Raw genomic sequence first — 27793 nt, 5'->3', positions numbered from 1 at the left:
TTGCTGGTGTATTCACTTTAGCTTGGTGTCATCAGCGAACTTAAACAGGGTGCTCTCCACACTCTCGTCTAGGTCGCTAATGAAGATGTTGAACAGCACTGGCCCAAGGACCAAGCCCTGGGGGACTCTGCTGTCCACACCCTCCCAAATTGACATCGACCTGTCCACCACCACCCTCTAGGTGCACCCCTGGAGCCAGTTTGCCACCCATGTGACCATGCATTCGTCAGTGCCGCAGTCCCTCAGCCTGCCCACCAGAATCGGATGGGACCCTGTGTGGAAGGCCTTCTGAAAGTCCAAGAGGATGACAGTTTCCTCCTTCACACTTGTGACAACTTGAACCTAACTTTACCACTGGATTCCTAACCTGCAGTGGGTGGCAGTAGGGAGGTACCTAATTCTAGATTTGGAGGGATGCAAGCTCCTAATCAGGGTGTAAAGTGAGGCTTAGGCTGGAGAGAGTGAGGGTTTTCTGTATCTGTCCCCTTGTGCACAAAGACCAGTGGATTACCTGAGCCCACCAGCCTGCCTGTCTGCTGAGGTGATGCATCTCTACCTGCTGCAGACCAATAACAGGATGAGAGCTTCTGCCTTCTTCCCTGCCAGACCAGGAAAATGCCTTTACCTATTCAGGTAAAGGGGGTTGGATTGTGCGCCCAAAAAAGGATAAAACATTTCTAAGGAGTTAAATTACTATAAAGGATGGAAAAAATACCAAAAATTCATTAGGTATTATTATTCTACTCATACAGTACTTATACTAGGCTATTAGCTCCTCTGAGACTTTAAGACAGGGCAGTTCCCATTATTTATTTGATTTATATTTTTTCCTTTCTCAGAAGGTGATAATGTGGATGTTCTACTCCATTTAGTAAATGCTAGTAACTCTAAAGAAAATATTTCAAATGAGATGCATGAATAAGTTCTTGATCACATCAGAAAAAGAGTATAAGAATGGTCCTTCAGACTATTTGAAAATAAAATAAATGCTGATAGGAGTCTTTACGAAAGACTTCTTGGTTTATTGCTTAATATTTGTCTGATTCATATGCAGGAATAATTGGACTCAATTGTACGTCAGCATTCATGTAGCTAGAAATTTTGCATGAGAAGATGGTTTATAAACAGACTGCATTCCTTTTTCTTTCCATGTTTGAGATCTGTAAAAAAGTCTAATTTTCTGCTCGACTATTATCTATGTTTTGAAAAGCAGAAAAATTGAACTGAATTGGGAATTGCTACTCAACTGTCTCCGCTTCATGGCAAGGAGCTTTTAAAAATGAATTCAACAAAAATTACCTATAAAAATGAAGACCTGTACTAACAGAACTTTGTTTCAGAGTCCCAATAGTCTCTAGTATCCTTCCCTGAATAGTTGGCTGAAAAATTCCTACACTGACTTCTCTCCCAATGTATGTTTGGCCACATACAGCCCATACATTACCAGGAGAATCTCTGCTTTTTTGATAGAAACCAAAAATGTACAGGTACTCATCAAGTTTCTGCCTTGGGAACAATGCCTTTTTCAATTAGGAATCTCTCTCCTGCCGGAGGGAAACAACACCTGTATGCTTGTTTGCCACTTGATTCCTCCCAGGGACCAGGGTAATATCCGAGTCCAGAAAAGGTGTGGGGAGCAGCTGCTGCTCTTTTCCTCTCCCAGTCTAGGGAAGGTCTAGGGAAGAAGGGGCAGCTGCAGATTGAATGCTGTACTGATCCCTCTCCCCAAAAGATTTCTCCTGGAAATGAATGCCTGTTTAAGACCTTTGATCTTTTTTTAGAAGAAATACCTTTATTACCCTTTTTTCATTTATCTTATCTGCCTTAAATATCCCAGTCTAGCAAAAGCTAGGTTTTGTAGATCCCATTTGTTTTGTAAATAGCCTTAAATGTTTACAATACAAATACTTGGTTTCATTTACCCAAATAATTAATAATTGCATGCCATATCTGACGCAAGAACTTTAGCTAGACACTAGATGGCAGCAAATATTCAGAAGTAGCTTTTACTTTTGTCTCTGTATGGTACTGAACACACTTAAAAATGGATGTTACAAAGTTTCTAGTATGTACGGATTTTTATATGCAACCTTGGTATATTGCATATCCTTATCTTCCTTCACTGTTTTTTGCTGAACTGTAGAAATGTTTATTATTTAACCAATCTAAATACTAATATCAGTCACTGAATGAGGCACAAAAAGGGTTGTTTTTGACCAATTCTCGGATTTTGCTCTTTTCTGTAATAAGAACTTTTTATTTTGATTGTTCTAAAATTGGCCATTTTGTGAAAGGTTTTTGTAATATTGAAAGTTCCTGCTCCAAGTTATGTACAGGAAAGTGGTTTGAATTTTACAGACAAATCAAATGCACCAATTAATTTGGGAAGTAAAATAAGTAAACAACCTAAAGATGTAAGAATGTCTTTCCTCATTTTCAACTGAAATATGGTAGTTCAGGACAAGTCTGCATTCTTAAATCCTTTAGTGCCTCATACATGAGTATATGTACATAAGAAAATATCACTTTGACTTTTTTTCCTCACTGTTGGGAAGCAGAATCAAGTCAAGTCCAAAGAATCATAGCACCATCTGGGTTAAAGTCTCAATGTTAGTCATTGAAGTCAGGAGGATTATACAAGATTTACATGGGTTTAACTGACAAGATATGTTTAGCTTTCAATATTATTTTGGGGTAGTTATATTTGTTTCTTTTTTTGTAGTAATGAATTTCTCTGTTACTAGCATGTACATGCATAGATCTTAGAATTTAAAATTAAGTTGCATGTATTTTTTTTAAATCTTTGTAACAAAGTAAATGTATTTGAAACTAAAAGGCTATAAAAGTCATTAATCTTTTAACTAGTAGTAATTGCTCACAATTTTTTATTAAAGAGTTTGTTAAACAGTATGACCATAGGAAAACATAATATGCAAAAAGGTATGTTCATCTGTGATAAAGGTCTTGAATCTTCCCAATGAGCTCAAATTAGCAGTTACAATAAACAGCAAAACAACCATTGCTTTCCATGACTACAACCGATGGAAATATGTCAATGTACTTGATGAGTCTTAGTGAGATATTGTTTCAATACAGGTGCATCAATAATCTGTATAAATATATAAAATAACCCACTCAAGCTTCAGTCATTTTTTCATGTGCCAGCAGTATGCCAGATGCCTTGTGCATGTGACTCTTCAAAGATAAAAGGCAAGCCAAAAACTACTTAAAAAATATAAAATATGGAGCCATCTTCAAAAAAAAGTCTTACGTACCAGTATTATTTGATTGGTAAATCAAGTCTACTTATCCATTTCCTACACTATCAGTTGTCTATTATCAGAATGTTTTCACCTTTTAATATGTTTTCTAAAACACATATTTTAAACAGATTAACCAGTTTAGATCAGGTTGTAAATATCTCATTTAAACGTTCCTATGTTGACAGCAGAAAAGAAAGCAAGTTTATGTTGCTTATAAACATTAAAAAATAAAATATAAACTTCGTTTTAAATTGTCACGCCTTATTCAGATTATTGGGGTGTAAAAGTCTGCATGGTCTGGTCCTTTTATTTTACAAAATTACAAACAGTAGGGAAGAAAGTGCTTAAGTATTTGGAACTTGCTGTCTAAGAAGGTACTGACATTATCACCAGGGTAATAAATAGGTGCTTCTGAATGCAGATGTTAGATGTTTCAAGAAGATGATTTTATGAGTATTGTAACTTAAATTAGAAAACTAACGGTTTTCATAGTTTAGTCCTAAAGCCCTGAATTAAATATGTTATGAACTTTATGCTTGTATTTACTTCAGTTTTTTTAATTTGATCTCTCCTATTTACAGATTGCTCTTGGAACAGTAACTAATGTGGAGGAAGCAGTAAAGTGGATAAGCTACACTTATCTTTATGTACGGATGAGAGCAAATCCATTAGTATATGGCATCAGTCACAAGGCTTATCAGGTAGAAAATGCATTTAAAAAAATCTAACCTGCTTTCTTGTTCTGTAATCCTTTCCTGATGTGAGGATAAATATTTGCCATTTCTGTCTTACCTGACATCAGCAATTGTTTTTAAGTTTTGAGAAGGAAAATATATTTTTATAGCAGAGTTTTGGGGGTATTTTATATAAAAGTAAATTTAAAGTTCTCCTCTGAATAGTCTTTTTAATTGAAAACATTTTTTATGCCACCATACAAAAATACTGCCAACAGCTAAACTAGCCATTAACACACAGTACTATTTTTTTATATTTTTTATCAAAACAACTTTCATTGTTTATTTGCTGTCAGCATTTCAATACTGCAAACCAGACATGAGTGATACACTCAAGTCTTCTTGAACCCATAGCTTTAGTTTGTACGCAGTATTTTTTTTTCTTGTGCAGAGTATTTGTTTTAGAAGGTTTTATCAAATGGGGTATCATAAATTATCAGATAACGTACTTGCTCATTTAACAGGTTAACACAATAAATCAGTTTTAAATCTTTGTTCTTGGTATCCAGTCATTTTCATGTTTTTATTCCTTTGATGTCACTTTTAGAAATTCTTTTCCCCTTTGGAATAAATCAAAGCACAGTTAGAGAGATATTTTTTCATAGATGAATTCATTATTTTTACTTTTTTGGAGGGTTTCACAATTTACAGATAATCTCTATACTCTGCTGGACATGCTCTACTAGCACCTTCTACAAGGGTAATGTGATAGGCAGGAGGTGAACATACACTGATGGGAAGAAAAATGGAGAAAACAGTTTTCTGAAGATATGCTTTTTAAATGGTAGCTATGTATCTGTATGAAGAGGCTACAATGTTAGGCATAGTCCTTTTAGATATCAATAAGTAGAGAGTGTTCGTGAAATTATCAATGATCCTTAATAAATCATAGACCATAGATCTCAAAATACTGTCATGTGGCATGTTTTAAACAATTTATTGGCCCTTCTTGAGAGGCTTGCTTAATGCAGTCACCCCAAACTTTTTAATAAACTTTCATATTTCACTTCTATTTGTATCACACCAACAGGTTAAAGGAAAACATTATCTAAAGTGCAGGTGTCAAACATCTAATGCTTGCAGGCAGCATGGGTCTCAGACTGGCTGGAGCTGGTGCCTCATGCAACGTAGTGCAGCTGGGGTGGCCACTGTGTTCATCACAGCTGCTGCTCCAGCTAGACTGCCGTATGCAGCATCCATTCCAGCCACTTTGGGATCCATGTGGTACAGAGCAATGGAGCAGCCACCGGATCAATTATCCTTGGAAAGAAGTCCATGGGCCTGATCCCGCTCATTTACCAGCCTCGTACATGGACTGGATGAGTTTGACACTCCCAATCTAAAGTGATATTGCATACTATCATTTGCTAAAGAATGATATAGCCTATCTTTGTAGAAATCTCTGCAAATTATCTTGTGATTTAAAATATTTTGGATAATTAATGTAAATAGTTTTGGTAATTCCCAATTATAAAGTTAGCAAACCATTACCAAGAACAATTTACAGTAAACAATAAAACAAGTGAATTGTTATTCTTCAGTCCACAGTCATTTTCCAGATTTTTGCCCGCTCCAAGGAAATGCCATCCCTGAAGATCTACCAGTGCTCTGTCTGTTCCTGTAATTCTCTTACGCAGTAATCTGAGGACTAGCATGTAATCCATTTAAAGATACAGCAACAAGCATGCCGTTGCTGTGAATCAGAAAGTTCAGGATGTTTCTCTGTGCTCTTGGGAGTATGCTGCTCTATACCTCACTTGAATCTGAACTGAGCTGAGACATGATCTATGCATATTGTCAATAACCATTCTGTGAATATGCAAATCTTAATTCTTTGGCTAATCCAGTTCCTCCGCATTGATTAGCATCTGTTCTCCGATTTTCAGCATGTTTCCCAGTAACGAGGATATTCTCTGAGCTTCGCTTCCTTCAGCTAAAAGAAGAATGCCATAATTTACATTAAGTGGGCTGGGTGGGGTAAGATAGTGAGTAAATATGACCAAACTGCTGAACAGAAAATGTTTGTTCATATTTGTTTTAAATGGGTTTATATAAAAAAAAAAAATCCATTGATTCTTACCAATCCTTTTCTTGTGCTATCTATCACAGCTTCCTTTTCCAACAGCTAAGCTGGGCTTTTTTGTCCTTATAAAGGATATATATGTACATATGTATATTTGTTTGTAATGCTTGAAAATGTTGGAGAGTGCTAAGCCTCTTCCTCCCTTGTCACTAGGGAAAGCAGCATACGTAACAACATACTGCCTTTATTCTGGAGAGAAGAGCCTACTTTTGGGAAAACAGGAAAGAGGTGGCCTAAGATGCTAGTCAAACTTTTCAGCAGCTTGTCAACTCTCATTTAAGATTTAATTTTTTTCTCTTATTTTAAGTTTGAATATATCCTTCAGAAGTCAGTACAAAATGAAACTGAGACTTCTACAGATTAACACCCTGATGCTGAAACCTTCTATGCATTCTTACCTTTATGCAAATGAATATCCCAACTGTGTTTAGTTTCCAGTACTAGGTGACAGACTTTTGTTTAAAAATTTAACAATTTTGTTTCTAAATTGCTGCTGCTATTGCCTTGGAAATGACATTCTGGTTTGGAGAGCCATGGTAAAGGTCCCTTCTAGGCAGAACTCTCTTATAACCCTGCAGGATTCTGAACCATAAAGACCTGCCAGGACTCTAACCATGGAGACAGAGCTCTAGGACAATGTTTCTTGACCTTTCCAGGTTAATAAGTCTGCATTCAATTTTAAAAAAATGTTTTGCAAGCCCTTTTCATTCACTATAAAAATAGGAAAACATATGGATTATAAACCTAAATAATCTATGTGAATATTCCAAGAGATTGGCCAAAAGCACATAAGATTGAAGAGAGTAAGATTTGGTTGGGGGGGTGGTGTTGCTTTAGTTTCTAGTAAAAATTTTAGTATTTCTCACCCTAATTTCTTTTTGTGACCCCCTCCCCCCTATACACATGCATGTGCATGTCGCGCGGGCGCACACATACCCCTACCCCTCCAAGGGACTGTAACCCACCAATTGAGTAATTCTGCTTGACAACATGGGCCTTTGGAGCCTTAGTCTCTTTCTCTGATCAGAAGGGGTTGCAACTTGTAACTAGGGAGAAGCAGCCAGGACTTCTCCAGCCACAGAAGAGACAGGTGTAACTAGTACTGAACACTCCAGTACAAGCTCAACAGCTAGGCTGTTCCCCAGATGTGAGGAAGCAACCAGATGCATCTTCCAGCTCAGAGCAAGCAGCCACAGCCAAAACCAGGAATCAATTACCCAGCCATTCTTTTCCTCAGTTCAGGACAAGAAGCAACAAAGCCTTCAGGAGCCACCAGGACACTGCCACAGGGGTGTGAGAGCTAGCCAGAGGTAGAGATATGTCACTTCCTATGTTTCTGCAGCTTATTGCCTGTTGAAGTCTTATCAGACTTAATATTTGATAGTCAGTGTCGCACACCTGTCTGGTACACCCCCAGAACCCTGAGTTTCTCCCCATTGTCCCATTGCTGCTTTCAAGGAACAGACCAAGGTTGCCCTGGGATAACTCCTTATCCCCACAATCCTCTGCTCAACTGCCCTTATACCTAACCCCACAGCTGCAGCAGTGGAATTTCCGTCAGCTTCAGATAGCCTCCCCTTTGGGTTGTGAAAGAAATTTTAGGTCCCCTTTTCTGGAGGGTGGGCTTGTCTGGAATATCAGTCACCAAAAGATCACTTTTTCCACAGGCAGCCAGTAATGAGACAAAACAAGAAAAGGATTTAGTATGTAGGAGAAAAGAATCATATGAGCAAAACTGACCATAACTTTCAATACAAAAGAGCAGGATGAGTAAATGTTCTTACCCTCTCGTCTGGCTACACCCTACCCATCCTGAGAGACCTACCAGGGTTTTTAGAGATCAACCTTCCTTCTGATTCTACCAGCCCTGGCTGCTTGGGCTTCTCTAGCCCAAGAAAAAAAATCCAAATACCATGATTTTATCATAGATAGGCTTTAACTACCTCCCTCCATGAGCATTATTCTATTTGCTCAAGAGTCAGAATCCTCCAGAAATTTCTGGTCTCCCTGAAGCACTTGGAATTCCCCTGGCTAAAGGGCCATTTCTCTCAGATGCCTTTGCTGAAGAGGAGTCAATTTCCCCATTGCAAACAGACAATGTCCTGGCTGCCCCCCCATTTATTATGTCTTCTTCTGCCTCTGTCTGGGAGTGACAGTTGTCCTTAAGTATGTATTCTTCACCTTCTTGGCTTAAACCACATCCAAAATCATAAATCACGAAATACAGATGCCATAACATAATCCAAACTGTTACAGTAATAACTGTAACATGAATGGATATAGCACAACATGGGTTTTTCAACAAGACCACACATATCAGTGAAATAAATGCAAGAAAACCTTGCATATCCCCAGACCATTGTTTGGTTTGTGAGAGGACATTTGTGACATTTCTACACCATCATGGTATTTGGACCCTGGTAAGTGCTATAGTAAAGCACATGCTACACCCCAAAGAAAATGAAATATAGTCACACTTAGTGCAGCATCTAATTAGCCTGCTTAAAACACAGTTTATGAGCTGCTCCATGGCACCATTCAGAGGTGGTAGAGACTTGTCCTTCCTGTCATTTCTATAAGTAGGGCCTGGTTTAAATAACGGTTTTGCATTTTTCGTGAAAATCATGAAATTAAGCGATTTTCACCAAAAAATGCTATTTGCAACGGAATGCCACAATATAGTTGCTTGCGGGAGAGTTCTCCAGCAAGCAACAATATCATGGCATTTTGTTGCAACAAGGTGGCTACTGCAGGCTAGGGAAAGCATTCCCCTGACAGCAGCTAAAGCCTAGTAGCCCAGGGGGTGCAGGGAGGGGTGCAAAAGGGACAGGGATGGAGAGAGCTGGGGGCTGTTTGCTCCTCTGGGCAGGAAAACTGGGGGACTGGGAATGGGGGCAGAGAACCTATGTACAAAGGAGAAAACAGTCCTAACCCTACGTGAAGCCAGGGCTGTCTGCCAAGGCAGCCTCTAGGTGCCCCCTAACCCCTGCACCCCAGTTTTCCTACCCAGAGGAGCAAGCAGCTACTCCTCTACCCAATCCCCAAGCTCTTTCCTCCCCCTGTCCCTTTTGCAACCCCTTCCTCCCTTCCCTGTGCTGCTTCAGCAGTGATTAGAGGCCTTGGGAGCAAGGCCTCTGCTATTGCAATTAAACCTGGCCCTAAACCTACCTCCTCAGCCCATTGGAGGGGGTGGGGCATCACAATCAGCACAAACATGGCACCTGCTATGATCAGGCCACAATATTAGTGAGCTGGGCCCTCAGTTTATACCAGATTTTTATAAAATTGGCAACTTATGACTATAAATCATTTAAATTAAGTACGTTATTTTATAGGTGTAATATTTTTGCTGAAGTTAGTGGAACTACCTGTGTACTTCAAGTGCAGTAGATAACATGCATGGAGTAAGAGTCTAACTAGACATTCCAACTAACGTACTGCACACTTTATTCTCAATATCTGTTTCAGCCTTGAGATCTGGAGTTTATTCAGCTCCAGAAAATGATAATAAGCTGTCTTCATATCAAATCACACAGGGTATATATATCCTCAACAAAAATGTCCTCATAAATAGGAAACTAGGAAATATCTGTAATAATATAACATGATAGTGATGATTCCAAACCCTGCTAAGTTATTTTAAAAAATGAAGTTATATCATTCAGTAAGCAACTGTAGCTTTTATTTTTCTTTTATGATCTTGCTTTTTGCAGTGGTCCCTTGTATGTGTTATATTGATTTCTTTTTTTTAATGGAAAATACATATTTCAGGGATTTCAAGCACCCCTATTCTCAACATTTTTAGAAATTAAATCCATATTTGAGCAACTAGATCCTTTGTTTGATCAGCAGGGTTAAGTTTTGAAATAAAATTATTTCAGTTATTAATAAATTGTGCACTCTACCTTTTAATAGGGATGTCCAGTAGCTGAAAAATTTATTATTAGGTTTTAATAAATAAATATAACAATGTTATCATATAGTCATCCATATTTGTAAGTATCCAGCAAGAATTTTCTAAATTTGTAGATTGTAATGTAGTATAACTTGAGGATGAACCGATATAGATTCCAGTTGCCTGTATTTATTCATTTTATTTATATAGATCAAGATTTTTTGGACTTAATGTCTATATAACACTTGTTAATAAGCATTCAACTAATTCTTCATTTGGCAGTTATGACTTTATTTTCTCTGTTTTCCAGCTGCATTGTGTTTCTGTCTCTTATAAGAACTGAGTTAACTCAGTGAAATACATTATTCATTTCTGATTTTTTGTGCTTGGTCTCTAGATGGATTCAACACTAGAGAAGCACAGAGAACAACTGGTGATTGAAGTCAGCAGAAAGCTAGACAAAGCCCGGATGATTCGTTTTGAAGAGAGGACTGGTTTTTTTTCTTCAACAGATTTAGGAAGAACTGCCAGCCATTACTATATTAAATATAATACCATTGAGGTACTATTCTACTTTTGGTACACCTTCCTCTTCTTAAGTCTTTACACAAAATAATCATCAGGGCTAGGGAACATTCAAAAAGCCCGAGCCTGAAATGATTCAAACTTTTCAAGTTAATCTAGCCTACAGATATTGAACTTACTTGCAAGTGGATAGACGTTCACTTTTAAATCAGGAAATGCAGGCACATACCTGCAGTGGCTCAGGCTAGAAGCCAGGGGGCACTAGAGTGAGCTCTCCCTTCCATTCCACAGTGCTGAACTGAGAGGGGTGTGACCAAGCCCTGGCACATGCTATGATTCGGGTCAGGTTTAAACCGACACTCTGGCCTGCACAATCCCCAGCCAAGGTCTGCCTGGAGGTGGAGGCAGAAGCAGCCCTCACCAGGCTTTTCCCCTGCTCGCTGCTCAAGGGGTGGGGAGTGTTGCCAGACCCCAGCTCCTGGCTAACACTCTGAGGCAAGGGTGGGGTGTCAGGGAGCATGTGAAGTGCATGAATCTGTTGATGATACTGAGCTTTTCAGTCTCCCTCTACCTGCTTCTTCATACTGTCTGCAGCAAACTGAGGGCACTCACAGGTCTCATTCATTGCAAACCAGGTCATTTCTCACACCTCTGTTTCCTGTTGAGCACTGACAGATTGCAGGCTTTGAAGCAAGAAAGCCAGTAGAGAGCTTATCAGAATGCAAACCTTATCAGGCCATCGAGCCCTACAGAAGAAAACAAATGCATCTCTCTCATGAGTTTCAAGCTCTTCTCATCTGCAGGCTGCCTTTGCATTTGCAAGCCACTGGCTTCTAGACCTAAGTGGGCACTTTTTTGTCTGCTTTTGTTCCAGTGAAATTGGCAACACACACACAGACACCTGTCAGCATTAGCTTGCCTGTGGGAAGGCCATGGCCACGTGCTGGCTGGGGTCTGTACCTCTAGAGTCTCTGCCATGGGAGAGGGGTGGGAAGGGGGGATCCCTGCTTGAGCAGTGAGCAGCGAGGGAGGAGTGGGGCAGGGGGCAGCCTGGCAGACGCTGCAGTCCCCCACCAGGGAAGAGAGTGGCAAGGCCAGTCTTGTTCTCTGGAGCAGACAAGCCCAGCCAGCCTAAGGCTGAAAAGCATGCTGGGATGCTGGGGGACTCTGATTTAACTTAAGTGAAGAAGGGGACTGGGGCAGAAGTTCCATAAACCAGTGTGACCCAAATCAGTTAAGTCTGATGCTACATTCAACCAGGTTTATCTTAAACCAGTTTCTGCTATTTTGAAATTGAGTTATGTGCACTTCTTTTTCTGTTACAGGTTTAAACCAGTTTCTGATCACTTAAACCAGTTTATGTGTAATTTCTGTCCCTAGCCTAAAGGGTATTATAGGTTATGTAGCTGACTTAACATCAGTATCATTTTCAAATCATGGTTACCAAAAAAGGAAAAGACAAAGAAAGAAGGAAATAACTTAAGTATATGGAAATAAGTGTAGGTTAGAAACATTGCTTTGACCAAATTTGGTTTTAGATGTCATTTGTATTTTTATGCCTTTTCTTTAGATGACTGTCTGCCTTTAGATGTCTATCACCAGCAGATGTAAATATATGCAGGTGACAGAACTTCTATATAGAGTTCCCTAGTAAGAAAATGTCTGTTTGTGTGACTGTCCTACCACACTGTCATGCATGTGGTAGAATTTATCAGCAATTAAGGCAAGCATAGTGCACTGAAACACATATAACTACATGTCTGTGAATGTGTAGGTACAAGACTGTTATTCATTCTGCACCAGAGTTTAAAATCTGTCTGTGTTCTTAATTGTAGCTGACAGGACATGTCCTGCATAAATACTACAGTATTGTACCACTAAAAATGTTAACGATTTAGTGTCATCATATAATCAGACATATCCCAGCCAAGATTTTCAAAAGGGACAAAGGATTTTGGTTGTCTAAATTGAAACAAGAAAAATGGTCTCTATCGAGCTGTGTCAACCTAAAAAACCCATTTGCTTTTAAAAAACCTTGGTAGTTGTTTAGTAATTATCTGATTAATTGCTAAGGTCAGAACCATTTTTAATTTTAAGTTGCTAGGTCTTATATTTCTTTTATTAACATTAAGTCATAAGTGCATACATTTATTTTTACAGACTTTCAATGAACTTTTTGATGCTCATAAAACAGAAGGTGATATTCTTGCTATAGTATCTAAAGCTGAGGAATTTGAACAGATCAAGGTAAGACTGCATCACTTCATACGGCTAAGCATTTTCATGGAAATAGACCTTATCCAATAGTTTTTATAAATGTTAGGCACAAGCATAGAATGTTTTCCCGGCATGAATACCTGACACATCCTATACATGCTATCATTCAAGTTACTTGTATTTAAACTGGAATAATGGTTCAGCTTTAAACTATTTGGCTAGGAATATATTTTCTTTAAAGATTCTTTTAATTTTTTTTATAAGGGTTTTACTATGTCCCTACCTGCCCCCAGTGTTCTAAAAATCAGAGTAAGTGACCATTGGAATGATATATATCTAGGGTTTGGAAGATCACTTGGGGTGCCTATAGATGTGCTCGTTAACTTTCTAATTAGAACACATTGGAGCAGACTTGATTTATCATTGTTATTAGAATGTTCCAGTATCACATTACCATCATGTGTATTAAGCCCCTGCACATTTCAAAATAGCCACAGGGGTTCCTTATCTAAAACTCAACAAATGAGTTCATCTCTTTCTAGAACATGTACCTACAACACAGATAGAAGTGATGTAGGAACCACTGGGTGAAATTTTTTGACATATACATATATGCCAGACCGTTCAATGTGAATCTCCATACCTGGTCTTAAAATCTATGAATTCAGGTGTAAAAGGATTTTTTATCCATGCTAGAGAAGTAAGAACACAAATGTACTCAGGTCAGCAACCAGCCCTCATTTTTGCTTTCTCTGTAAGAGCTCCCATCTTTTTTTCCTTCAGAAAAAAATGTATTTGTTTAATCATTTTCATTATAGCATCTTAGGAGTTATTTTTCTATCAGTAGTTATAAAATTTTCAAATTGAAATGTGTGTTTTTTAAATGAATAATGATCCTTCAAGTATTGCCCAGTAGTAAGCTTGATCCAAGCACAAGAAGGCACAGGGAAACTGCATTACTTGTGCTATAGTTTTCAATGCATTGTGATGTGTCAGTTGTACAGCTCCCAACAACGATAGTGAGAGCAGACTAGCAAAAGAGAATATTCTTACTAACTAAGAATATACCCCTTAGTGTGACATACTTTTTTTATATGCGTATATATTGGACACATACCTGTGTATTATTTCAAATATTTTATATGCTGTCTTAGAATTAGTTGTTTCACTATCACCATAGGAGCTGTACTAATGCTGAGTTCAAGAACAGGTCATTTTACCAAACATGTTGTTGGAGATAAGGCATAAGGTTCCTCCACATGCCAGATGGTCAGCTGTGATGTGGGGCTTTGAAACCTATTCTCTGAGTCCTCTAGATATTAGTCAGGCCCTAATGAAAATGGCTCCCAGCTGATTTCCTGCATGAACCAAACATTTACCCTCTTTCAATAAGTTTTACACTAATGGACTATCAGTAAATCAAAGAATATGTAGATTTATGCTGTGTTTTGCAGTATGAGGGTCATCAGTGAGAATATAAAATGCTATGCATTATTCAAACCGTACATATGAATATTTCTTTACTTGTATTAAGACTTAATCTTATTAACAGTGAAAACTTTAATACCATGAATCATAGTACTTCACAGTTTTGAGTTAAGAATGTATTATGCCACATGCCAACTATATAACTGTAATGAATGCATTTAATGTTAATTCAAGACTGTCTAATCCAGATGGACAGAGGTTTTACTCTGGTCAAATAAAAAATGAAATCTCATCAGAGATAGAGGATGGTAGGGTCAGAAGATTCAATTTTTGTGGCATATCAAATTCTTGTGTGTCAATGGCAACCTTAATAGATGGTGATGAATAATAAAAAGTAATTGTGTCACTATTAAGATAGCTTCAATTATGTTCTGTTAGCTGCAGTATGAAAGACTGGCTTTTTTGGTTTGGATTTTTTTTTATTTAGCTTAAAACTAGGGACTGTTGAAAAATAATGTAACTAAGAAATAATGGAAAGTTAATTTCAGTATGAAAGTTTTTATAAAGTTACTTCAGCCTCTTCATAATTTATTAATTGTGTTTTAGGTAAGAGAAGAAGAAACAGAGGAGCTGGAAACCTTACTGAGCAATTTCTGTGAACTTTCTGCTCCTGGCGGTGTGGAAAACAGTTATGGGAAGATAAATATCCTCCTTCAAACATACATTAGCAGAGGGGAGATGGACAGTTTCTCTCTTATTTCAGACTCTGCGTATGTTGCCCAGGTAAAAAAAAAAAGCAAAATCTGTAATATCTATTGATTTGTCTCCTTATCCCCACATCTTGTCATTCTCTAAAATGTCCATACACAGTGCTGTAGTAAAGGGGGGGCAAGTGGGGCAACCTCCCCAGGCACCGAACTAAAGGGGCACCAACAGGCGCTGCCCAGCCAGGGTGGAACATGAGACGGAGCCACGAGTAGCTTGTTTCTGGGGGGCTCAGGGATGGGGGAAAAGCAGCTCCCACCACTGCGTGCACTCCCAGGCAAGTATGGGGGCATGTGCCCCCGGATCTGTGTGCAGGGTGAGGGTGGGCTGCTGCTGCTGGCTTTTCCCCGGGTGCCAAACTTAGTTGCTGTGTCACTGTCCATACATTAAGTATGTTGGCCTTGAATTTCATATCTCTGTGCATTTTGGTGCAAACTGGCTTGAAAATCTGAGCTCTACTTTTTGATACTTTAGGATGGTATACTCTTTTTATGTGGAAAAGAATTTTAAAATACCTAACTTAGGAGGCCATTGCTTTCATGTTTAAGCTAGAACTTCCTTTTACATTGTAAAAGCCCAAGGTTTTCAACCTTTTTTAAAAGAGTGTACCCCTTCTCATGGCAGCGGCCAGACGCAGATCTGACTAGGGGGGTGGCAGTGGCCAGACGTAGAGTGGGGTGGGGGGTGGCGGTAGCAACCAGACATGGAACAAGGGGTGGGGTGACTTGCATGCGACAGTAGTGTGGGGCGGTGGATGTGTGTCCAACCAGCCAGGCAGTGCTTGTGTGGCCCGCAGAGGGGAGCCACTGCCCTTGCCTCCCCCACAGCCCTGCTCCTGGGAGGCAGTGGCATGGAGTGGTGGGTGATGGCACTCTGTCCCTGCCCACCTGCACATACCCTGTAGCACCTTTCCAAGTACCCCCAGGGGTATGTGGATTTCCAGTTTACACCCCCTGTTATAGCCCATTATGTATAATTTAAACTGAGATAACACCTATACCATGGCAAAACAGATCACGCAGTTGTTTAATGGCTTATTTCGGTGCCCACTGGATATCAGCTTGATGGGAAGTTTGAGCATCACGTGGGATCTAACAACATTAAAAATCTAGAGCAGAGTGCTGTTGCTTCATTGTGCAGGAAGTCGAGGGTGCCTCTTAACTTCCCAAAATTAGATATCTCTTTGATCTGTGGACCCTGAAAGAGCTAAACGCATAAGAGGGACAATCACAGAGAGTCCAAGATATTTAGCAATATTAATAATATATGGTATGTCATAAAGATTTATGTTTCAGCCAGCTGAGGTGTATGAATCTTAGCCAATGGAATGTACCAGGTTGATCATTATTATTGTTCTTCCAGATCTTCACAGACCACTTTGGGGGAAAAATAAAAGAAGTCCTGATTCCCATAATGACAATGATGAGGGTTAAATATTCAAAAGTATATATGCATATTTTGTAGTCAGATTTTCATGCCACCTTAACATCCTTCCGGGTGTTCAAATTTTATAGCACGTATGGAGTTAAATTAAGTAACTGGAAGTCATTATGCACTCCATAAATATTGTAGCGCTCACAGAAGATCTTCTTTTTAAGGATGTTGTCTCAATCTTTTTTCTTAATTAATTGTCTGTCTCAATTTTAGTATGTTAAAGCAGGTGGCACTGTCCAGTGCTCAGAAGCATAATATATAAATATATTAATTTAACTTTCAGAAGGACAGTAACTGAGAAACAGAAATTTTGAAAGTGCTCTTCTATTCTAAACATTGACTCTGATAGAAAGTTCTTTCTTTCTCAGTAGAAGGGCTATTGATGATTGCTTTAGTGTCAAAGTAGCTTTAGAATGCAAGAGTCAAAAAAATGAGAGAAGGATCCTATTCTTGTAAATGAGTGGTCAATATAATTGCTATATCTGTGGCAACAGTGGGGACAAAATCCCTAACTAGTTTTAAGATGGAGCTTGGTAAATTTATGAAAGGGGTTTCACAACTTGATTGCTGGTAATAGCAGAGAACTGGATTTGGTGACCAGAAAGGTCCTACCAGTTCTATGTCCCTCACTAGTTTCTCAATTGGAAAACCAATTTTCCCCCCCAATTACACCCAAGCAACCCTACTTCACAAACAACTCATTTGCAGGAGTGTAAGAGGGCAGAAATTGTCCTGCAAAACATTCATCCCATCACCATATAAATAAACATATAGATTATTACCTGGGAACCAGCTTAAAAGAGTACAGCTTCATTTTGAAATTCCAACTGGAGTTTGCAACTGTTGCAAATCAGAAATATTTTTTTTTAATTGGAGTCAATTTAGTTGGAAAGTCATTGTGACTTGGCAAGTATAAAACCACTTAGTGCTAATTTGCCTGTGATCAAAACCTGGAACAGGAAGCTTGTGGCACACCTGGACTGTACCTTAGATAATTGTATAATTGTACTTTCATGATTCCACTGGATAAAGATGAGGACAGTTTTAATTTTTTTATTTTGTTACAGTCTGCTGAATCTGAGCCCTAGCACATTTAGTATATCGTGTGAAAAGGGTTTGACTGACTATAACATTCTTCCCTTACTCCATGTTTTACTATCTAGAATGCAGCTCGTATTGTTCGAGCCCTTTTTGAGATTGCTCTTCGGAAACGATGGCCTGCAATGACCTACCGACTACTGAATCTCAGCAAAGTTATCGACAAGCGTCTGTGGGGCTGGGTTAGCCCTCTGCGGCAATTCTCAGTGCTTCCACCATCAGTCCTCACAAAGCTGGAGGAGAAGAATCTCACTGTGGATAAAATGAAGGACATGAGAAAAGACGAAATAGGTAAAAGTCCTAAAAAGATTATGCATTTGGTGTCAATATGTCTTAATCACGTTGAGTAGCACCAGTAGTGTTAGTAGGGGTGCACAAGAGCAACACCCACCCTGGCAGCAGAATAGCCCCCCACCTGCACAGAGTTCTTGCCCCAGCAACATTTTCATGCCAGGAACTCTGAAACAGTTCCCAGCTCCTGTTGCCTCAAGAGTAATAGAACTGGAGCAGGCAGAGGATATGCACCAGCAACAACTCAGCAGGGCTGGGTTAACAGCTTAACCCAGAAATTCCTGGCTGGGTTAAAATGTCTCCCTTCCTCCCAGCCCCTACTCTTAGACCCATACCTCCCTCTACCCCTCTCCTTTAGTTCTCAGAATCTGCACCCTACACCCAATCCCACTCTCAGACCTCCCCTTCCCACCTGCTGTACCCCCGCTCTCATAACCCATACCCTGTGCCACCCTGCTCGCAGAATCTGAATCCCCCCTGCCTTTTAATTTTGGAATCATGTCCCATCCCACTGTCCCACAGGGTTTGCCCTGCATGCAGCCTTGGCTTGATATGCCACTGAGTAGCACATTACTCTGCAAATATTTCCATTGACTTCTGCCTGCTGGCAAAATCAGGCTCTTCAGTACTTGTAACTGAAGTACTGTTTATGTGAAACAGAATAAAATCAGTGAATGATGTCAAAAGATTCTACTAAATAGTTCTGGCCTACTACTGAATCATCAAATTTGTTCCCCTTTAACCAAAAAAGTTCATTAGTTCAAGGTGTCATTTCAGCTGACAATTAAATGGAATTCACAAAAAATATTCAATATATATACTGATAATGAGACCATCCAAAATTACATTGACAGGAATAACTAGCACTGTTTAGAAGGTGCATATGAATCCACATTCATAAATTTATCCATCATCTTGAGAAGGGTGAACAGAAAATCTATCCATATTAAATAGATTTATTTTTCCTTTCCTATATAACTTTTGGGGAACTGCTTTATATCCTGGACTTGAGTTTGCATTTTCAGCCTGTCTTGTCCCAAGTGCTACTATTTCTTCTGGTTTGTGGTAGAAAATTAAGGTTTGGGCCACTTTCAATTCTGCTTCTGTTTTAAAAAGAGGTAAACTGATTTTTAAATAATATTTAAAAATCACAGTAAAAATACAGTCACTTCCTTTTTGGTCTTCATGATTTGTTTACTACAATACTTGAAACAACCTGATTAATGTCTGATTCCTGGAGCAGTCAGGTTAGTTTCAGGGACTTAATCCCACAAACTTTTACAGTGCTCATTTTTATCCATACGGATTGTTGCAAAATTAACTAGTATTGCAGAATAAGTGCTTATATTTTTATTAAAGTTCAATCACTTATTTAGTTGATAGTATTTTGTGCATATATTTTTAAAACATCATAATTTCTCTGCCTTATGGATGCACGACTACCTTTTGCATTGTGACGAATTGATGTTACTTTACAGTACTATGTAAATGCATAATATTAATATATATTGGCAGTGAACAGCTCTGTTTTTGCTTTTTTAAGAAAGCAACATCACAGTCTTTCACTGAAAAGAAGTTGTGATTTAAAAACAAAAGATTCTCTTTCCCATTGTGTTTCAGTAGGAACCATACTTAATAATAAATAGTAAATTTAAGTATATTTCAACATATATGGAGAGTGCTATGTATAGTTTTGTTTCAAATTAACCTCTTTCTGTTTATAAGATGAGGTCTAAGATTTTAACCTGAAAATAGATGATTAGTTAGAAGATTATCATGATAATGCCCTTCAGCCTTCCAGCAGGAAAGTGCATCTGTGTAACCAGTTGCTTATTTAACATGCTTCACCCTATTTTATTTCTATTTCCTCACCAGGACTCTGAAGTTAAGGAAAGATGGTTTGTATATATGCTGGCCAGCTATCTCTTCTCTTAATTAAAAAATCAGTCACAGTGAAATAAAGGAAGGGAACACACTCCAACTTTAAGCTAGTTTCCAGCACACCGCCTTACTACTAGTTTCAATGTGAACATGTCTTCCACGTTAAGTGTCATTTGACTTAGGAATTAGAATATTAAGAGTAGAGCTCGCTGGCTCCCATTTCTCGTATCTGAAGAGGCTAGGAACAGACATTATGCACAAACTGGTTTACGTGATGAGAAATTCTTTTAAACCTGTAACAGAACAGATGTTCAGTGCACATAAACCAGTTTGAAAATGTCTGAAACTGGCCTGAGATAAAACCGGTTGAATGTAGTATTGGACTTAACTGATTTGGTTCAAACCAGTTTATGCAATGTCTGTCCCAGACCCCTTCATGTTTTAACTTAAGCCAGAGTCCCCCAGAATCCCAGATGCTTTACAGCCCTGGGCAGGGCTCTCTGTTCCACCCCAGCAGGGCTGGGATCCCTAATCAGAGAATCCTACTGGGGCCTGGCCATGCCCCTCCCTGTCAGCTCAGTACCATGGAAGGGAAAGAAGGCCTGTTCTAGTGCCCCCTAGCTTCTAGCCTGAGGCACTGCAGGCATGTGCCTGCATTTTCTCAGTCCAGAGGGCATGTCTCTGTAGTTATAAACCAGTTCAACCTAGCCAGGCTAGACTAACCTCCAAAGACTGAGTCAATTCAGGCTCAGGCTTTTTGAATACCTGTCCCTAGGCAGAGAGAGAAAGGCTTGGATAGATGTTAGCTCTGAGTGGGACTCAGTGGTGTACTTCCTGTGCAGCTCAAGGATCTAATGTTTTGTAACTAGCAAAACAAGAGTATTTTAAATAAAGCAATCCACCTATACATTGCAACTTAGGGAAAAGAGAAATGGGAGGTTTTGTGTTTTGCTATGAAAATCAGTGCAACGATTTTTCACATCAGCTAGTTAAATCTTAAGGAAACATGGCTATCTTTGTGGAACGCACACATTCTACACTTAAATATTTTTAAATAGCCAAGTACTTACTTGTTTTATAGTAAACTGCTTATGAAAATTTGAAGAGTCACCAATCTTTTCTCTTGATGAATAAATAGAATAAAATCAACATAAATGTGCTTCTAAAATGGGATGTTTAGCAGCAGATACTTGTGCAGAATGGGTGGGTCTCTGAAGACAGAAATTTCTGTGTACATCGATCATGTTTTGGAATGGGATGCTAGCAAAAGATTGTCTGTGTAGTTCTTTTGAGATGCATTAACTGAATAAGTGGCATCAGTATTTCATGTAACTTCTAAATTTTTGCTTACACTCATTGAAGACAGTAAAAGTACACGCAGAACAAGTGCATTAATTCTGTATTGGAAAAGTTTTGTTTGTTTAATTAATCTGTTTTAAAACGAAATTAAAATGATACATGCCTTTTACAAAGATAAACTTAATGCAAAGATGAAAACTAAAGTGATTAAAGCACAGGTTAAAATTTCTACATGTGAGGTTTGTAATGATTTAGCGAGATCGTTTTTAAGTTGATTAAGAGCTTGGCTGTGAAAAGTATGCCAATTTAACTATACCCATTTAGAAACTGATTATTTTGCTTAGACACTGGTTTGAGTGCTTTAGATCAATTCAACTTAAGTTGCTCAGAAACTGACTTAAACAAAATCAATATAGCATACTCTTAAACTAAATAGGTCCCTTCACACAAGAAGATTGAATTTCTAAACAGTTTTAAGCTGTAGACAAATGAAACAATTATACCAGGAGGTGGGGAACTTATCACCATCATCAGCTGATAATTTGTAACAGTTTTCTGTAACTGGTCCCATTGCATAATAAGGGAAGAAAAACATACACAAAATATAGCAGCATTGAATTGCTGCTAAAGTTTATGGTGTGTTCCATGGTGGAAACTTATTGTGAGCCTGTACAAACCCACAAAACTTATGACCAGGGATCCAGGTTTTTTGGTTCCTATGGAAAAACATGGATTCCCCCACCCCTCCCTTGGGGAGAAAAAACACGAATTTTCCCCTTTCACAGAGAAAAATGCAGCTTTGCCCCCTTGAAGGAGAAAAACCTAGATTTTTCCCTTCACAGATAGCTCTTTGCAAGCTGGCAGAGTTTCAGCCTGCAATATGCTGCTTGCAAAAAAGGCTGGAAAACCCTAAGCCCTGTGCCAAGAGGGAGAGGGTTGGGCCTGATAATCTGAGAATCATGGCAGGGACAATGGGCCAGGGACTTGTGTGGGGCAGCAGGCAAGCAGCAGTGGTCCCCATTCAGCAGGGGTTAAAAGGTGGCTGGAACAGACCCCATTTGGCCCTGTAGGTAGCCCCTGCTACATTCCACTTCCCTTTCCTCTTTCACTCTCTTCCTTCCTACCTGCCCTATACCTGCTGCCAGGCTTCCCTTGGCTGGGGATGGCAAAACGTGGGAGCACAGGCAGGGCTTGGGAGACTGTGGTTTGGGAGCGAGGGGCAACAGCATGGTAGGGCTAGAGGCAAGGTACTGGAATGTCAGGGCTGCTCAACACCACAAAGCAGCAGGGATGACAGCTGCAGTTGGACCTGCATCTTGGTTCAGGAGGGGAGCTGCTGCCCGGAGGGAGTGATGGTGCAAGCAGGGATTGTGGGTCAGGAGTGAGGGGCACCAGCAGGGCTGGGGGGATCTGGCTTGGGAGTGAGGGGCACTGGCATATCAAGGTTTCTCAGCGCCATAAAGCAGTGGGGGAACAGCTACAGCATCCTGATGAGCAAAGGTGCTAGGGGGAGCTCTAATTTTCCATGATTAAAAACAAAAAAAATCAAATGCCAAAAAATACAGGCATTTAGAATGTATTTTATTATAATGTTTGAGGCACTGGTAGTTTTCCAAATTGCTTTAAAATTGTAAATGTATCAATAAAATATTGTGTTCAACAGAAAGACAAATAAATATAGTGGTGTTTCATTTTAATCACAAAAAATGGAAATTTTGTGAATTCTAATCATAGGATTTTGGATATTTTATCAGAGAATTTTGGATTTTTTTAACAGACTGTAGGTGTTCAGAGAGAGCAGGTTGATTGGTAAAATTGTTTTGTCCTTAAATTTGTGATTCTTTCCATGTAGACAAAGCTTTAGTTTAAATCACTGCAACTTTTCTAGCACAGGTAAGCTCCAATCCAGGAAGACAAAATTATCATATAGGTGACTCAGATGGAGATGGATAAGGAGAGAAAACAAAGAATATGTAAAAACAAATGCTACCAATTTCAAGTTGTTATGCTCTTAACATTTTGGGGTAAATGCTAAAATATTAGGGAAAGTCTTTTGTTTTCTTTTTTCCTGAACATGTAGCCTTCATACATATGTCTGTATGTCTGTAGCCACATTTCTTTTTATTGGGAGCTGTACATAGATATTGTATAATGGCATCAAAAAGATTCAGTTAACCATCTGTAATGCAGCTTTGAAAAGTGAGGATTCTTAACTATCATAATTGCATTTAAAATTTCTAGCTGATTAATATCAAAGCAATCACAATAAAATGAGATGAATCAGCTGTCCGCTCCATTTAGTAGGGCTGTGCGAAGCTTCGGTCGCTGATTCAGTTCAGTAGATTCGGCCCAATTTGGCAGCCGAATATCCGAATCCAAGTTGAATCAGGAGACCCTTTAATCTCTCAGAATCAAATCAGAACCCTCTGAATTGATTTGGAGAGATTTTATGATTCGGACATAGACAGAGCTTTAAATGTTTTTTTCTACATACTTCAAGGTATCAGGTGGCTTGTGAATGCTGAGATGCTGGGGCAGATAGAGCATCCCACAGGAGCATGGGGGATTGCCAGCACGCTCAGTGGTGGACCCAGAAGCAGTTCTCAGCAGCTGACCCAGAAGTGGACTGGAATTAATTCTGGTCCACTTCTGATTCTGCTGCTGAGCACCTGGGGGAACACCACGCTCCTGTGAGACACTCCATCTGCCCCACCATCTCAGCATTCACAAGCTGCGCCTGGTACCTCAATGTATGTAGAAAAAATATTTAAAGCTGTGTCTATGGCTGAATTGCTGATTATCCGAAACAGCTTCAAATCTTCAGATTTGAATTCAGCTGAATCGAATTGGGACGGTGATTTAAATCAACAAATCGAATCACTCTCCCCTGAATCGGGCCAAATCCGAACCAAATACAGCCCACTTCGCCCACCCCTACCAGTTAGTAGCTGAATGAAGTAGAACTAAGAGTATCTCTCCTAAGAAATCTGAATAAAAACAAAATAGAACTAATATTGCCTATACCAGGGATCAGCAACATACAGTCTGTGGAGCAAATGGATCTGACCTGTGGATCCAGAAGGCTCGACTCTGCCCGTAACCGCAGGGGGCTGGACAGTGAGGAGCTGTGCTAGAGCTAGGTGCCTGGAAGCTGCACCAGCACTGCTGCCACTTCTCCCTTCCCCATGCTTCCCAGTACACCTTCCAGCTCATGGGGAACTAAGCCAGCTTCCACCTGTGTCCACACTGCAGCTAGTTGGAGGTGGGTGGTGTGGGAGAAGTGGCAGTAGGTTCCAGCAGAGCTCCCCAGCAGCTGAAAGCTGCACCAGTGCTACATCCAGGGAGCAGAGGATAGGACGAAGTGCTAGCAGTGCAGGTGCAGCTCCCACCTGCCTGGCTCTGGTGTGAGCGCAGTTGCTGGCATGCTGCCAAGCCACCTGACCCACACTAGCCTGGGGCGGGGTTGTTCTGGCCAACAGCTGACAAAGGTTGCCAGCCCCTGGCCCCCTCTATTAACCATTGTATTTTGTGTGTTGCATCCTGAAAGGAAGGGAATAGATGTCTGAATTGTAAAACATGACCAAGAAATACTTTTCTAAGAATATAATCCCTTCTTTACCTCAGTAATCAGGAGTGTAGTAGAAGATGAGATGTTCCAGAACATCAGTCTTCCCCTTGCCTCCACACCTCATTGCTATGTTCCAAAATGATCAAAGCCATTGCGAGATACGTTTACTGTATCTATATGTTTAGGCCACTGGCTACCTTCATTCATCTTCATACAAACACAAGATTCTCTGTACTTTGAATCACTATATTCTGGGGTTGTAAATGCTCAAATATGTATCTTTCATTAAATAAAGGTCAGTATTCATGTTTATAGAAGGAATTATATAGCTTTCTAAGTGCCTGGTCAAAAAAAGTAATTGAAAGAAAGGATGGACTTGGCTTGTGAATTCTTAATCATTATTTTAACCCATCGGTAATAACCAGTAGAGGGGTTGATACTGATTTTTTTCTGAGCTGTAAATTGCTAATTCAAGTTAAGTATTACAAAATATTCAGACATGCCAGGTCAAGAGGGTCAGTCATTTACACACTGAACAACAAAAGCAAGCAATAATATCCCTCTCTCAAACCCTATTTAAAAGTATGATTTCTATTATTTTGTCCTGTAAATGCAAATTTGTTAACACCTGATGTTTTCTTTACAGGTCACATGCTGCATCATGTGAAAATTGGTTTAAAGGTCAAACAATGCGTCCATCAAATTCCCTCCATTACAATGGAAGCCACTATTCAACCAATTACGCGTACTGTACTCCGAGTTAGACTGAACATCACTCCTGATTTTTCATGGAATGACCAGGTAAAAATGAAGGGGCTTGTGAATACCTTTATCTGGTTTCAGTAATTAAGATGAAGATTGCAATGAAATTTCAGTTGCTTAGATGTTTGAAACTATCTTTTCACACTAGCAAGATCAAATTTTCTTTATAAGATAAACGACTATTGAAGTGCTTATGGAAGAACATACCCAGTTTTCTCTTCAAATAAAAAAAGTAAAACAATACAGTCCTAAGTACTTAGAACAGATATGAATACTAACTGGCATATACCTTCCAGACTTAATGGAATTTTAAGTTCAAAAACAGATGAATGAATAAAAAATAGATGACAAATTTAGGCAACGTAAAGTACTTGACATGTACAAGTTCTAATCTTGTCTTGACAAATTAAAATATAAAGGGTCATCTGCTCCAGTGACTTGTCTCTAAAGGAGAGAGATTAATTTAAATAGATCCATGTGTATATATGACACAAACAACCTACGTAGATGTTTTTATTCTAGTACATCCTTTGTTTTAGTATGCGTCACTTGGAAAGGGATTTAAGCTAAACCAAAAAAGACACTTTCATAATGGAATAAAAGTGACTAGAGAGTATTATATTGGTACAATTATGGGAATATAACTGGTAAAATCTTTTCCAACAGACAAAGCATAAATTAACAATAGGCTTTTCTTCATTTTCAGTAATATCTTTCTCTCTTGCCTCTCAGAGACTGTAATCCTGAAGGCTAACGATTAATATCTATTCCTGGATTAAGATGAATTAAAAAATTCTGGTTTTATAGTGTATATACCCCCTTTTTTAAGCGCAAGAGTGTACATATAGCATCTTATTTATAAATTAAATACATTTACACTAATTATTTTCTCTAGCCACAAGGGCTTTTGTTTTTTGTTTAGAAAACTGTGCTGGTTTAGGGCCTTGTTACATGTTAATTTTAGGTGAATCTTGGAACTCTTAAGCCCTGGGTTGTCCACATTAATACCTGAAACTAGTTTTAATCACACTTTAGGTTGCTTAAAGTTATGCCAGTCAAGCCTAGGTTTATCTCTGATCCATGTTACCCAGATCATGTTACACTAATGTGTAGTAATCTAGACTCCATGTTAGTATAAACACCCCACCCAGATTGGGCTCACTGACCCCACTGCCCACAGTCCTCCCCAGTACCTCAAATCCATGCTCACTAGCCCCTCCTGCCCTTCTTTCCTACCCCCCACCTTGCTTACTTGTGGCTGCCCATTCTGTCTGTCCCATGGGAGCAGACAGGGAGGGGTTAAGCTATCTGCCCAGCCACTGCTGCTGCTGCTCTCTGGGCCTATCCCCTGGGACAGACAGCCACATCTAGGTGGGGGAGAACCCTGAGGACAGGGGAAAACATGGAGAACCCTAGAGTGCAGAGGGCGGGGATGGTGGGGGGTGGAGGGAAGCCCAGAATGAGGTAGAGGGGAGCGATCTTTACGATTCAGTCCTCCAGGCCCCTGAAGGCCTGAATGTATGACTGCTCCAACCCCAAGCTAGCACTAACACCAATCAACATTTGAGCAGCTCATAGTGTGAAGTGTAACAAGGCTCTAGATTGTGAATAGCAAAGTGACCAAAATTAAGGAAATGTGTTTGCTGTGGAATTGGTTATGTAAATATCTTTACATGAATCTCTAATTTAATTTTCTGCTGCTTAGTGTTGGTGACTCATTTAATTACTTATATATATTGTTATCTAATATGAAAGGAGGTTGCTAAGAAAGATTTAGCTGAATCTTCATTATGTAATATCTTTTTTCAGTGTTGCCAATGTAAAGTTCAGTACTATTGAGTCAAACTATTGTTAAGGACAAAAAAAGATTAACACGTTTTAACTGGAATTGTTTCTTTTAAAAAATCATTTTTCAATTTTTTTGTAGAGTGCTGTTCCAAAGCAAAACCATATTTAACATAAAAGAGGTCTGTATACTCTTCTGCTCTTTGAGTTCTGGATTGCAGAAAGATCTTTGGAGCAAATGAAGTTTTGCCCAGCCTTATTGCTGTGACTGTTGACCCAATGGTCATCTTTACACGTGCTCCAGCTCTTGGGAGGCGCTCTAATTAAAGCACCTACAATGTACAGTGTATTCAGTGTCCTGCATTTCAAAATGGCGGTGGGGCACTTTAACTAAACCTCTTTCAACAAGCCTTAGTTAAAGTATCTCCGCTGCCATTTTCAAGTGTGGGACGCTGAATGCATGTGATGCTGCAGGTGCTTTAAGTAGAGGAGCTCCCAAGAGCCGGAGCCTTTTGTAAAGATGCCCATTGGATCAAGGGCGATAGCCAAGAATCCTGGTTTTCTTGGTATAAAAATTGCAAATTCAATGAAAAATAACAAATTCTCTGATTAAAAAACCAGCCCGGACATAGTGGGGATTACAGAAACGTGGTGGGATGAAACGCATGATTGGGCGGTCAATGTCAAGGGCTATAGGCTGTACAGGAGGGACAGGATAGGAAAGAGGGGTGGGGGCGTGGCACTCTATATTAAGGAGGAATACAC

At 39.4% G+C, this 27793-nt stretch overlaps 1 protein-coding gene across 1 annotated transcript in view; it reads left to right on the top strand.

The window, feature by feature from the left end:
- The window catches only part of ASCC3 (activating signal cointegrator 1 complex subunit 3), a 555582-nt gene that overhangs the window by 383967 nt on the left and 143822 nt on the right, over nucleotides 1–27793 (top strand). Inside the window, exons 17-22 of the mRNA XM_019537809.1 lie at nucleotides 3845–3964; nucleotides 10373–10537; nucleotides 12661–12747; nucleotides 14752–14928; nucleotides 17508–17733; nucleotides 25128–25282. Of these exons, the coding sequence (XP_019393354.1) occupies nucleotides 3845–3964; nucleotides 10373–10537; nucleotides 12661–12747; nucleotides 14752–14928; nucleotides 17508–17733; nucleotides 25128–25282 (930 nt within the window). The remainder of the gene's footprint in view (nucleotides 1–3844; nucleotides 3965–10372; nucleotides 10538–12660; nucleotides 12748–14751; nucleotides 14929–17507; nucleotides 17734–25127; nucleotides 25283–27793) is intronic.

The sequence above is a fragment of the Crocodylus porosus genome, unplaced genomic scaffold (assembly GCF_001723895.1).
Source record: "Crocodylus porosus isolate Cpor-Errol unplaced genomic scaffold, CroPor_comp1, whole genome shotgun sequence".
In the NCBI taxonomy this organism is placed as follows: domain Eukaryota; kingdom Metazoa; phylum Chordata; order Crocodylia; family Crocodylidae; genus Crocodylus; species Crocodylus porosus.
The sequence above is the reverse complement of the archived record's forward strand: the minus strand, read 5'-3'. Positions and strand labels throughout refer to the sequence as shown.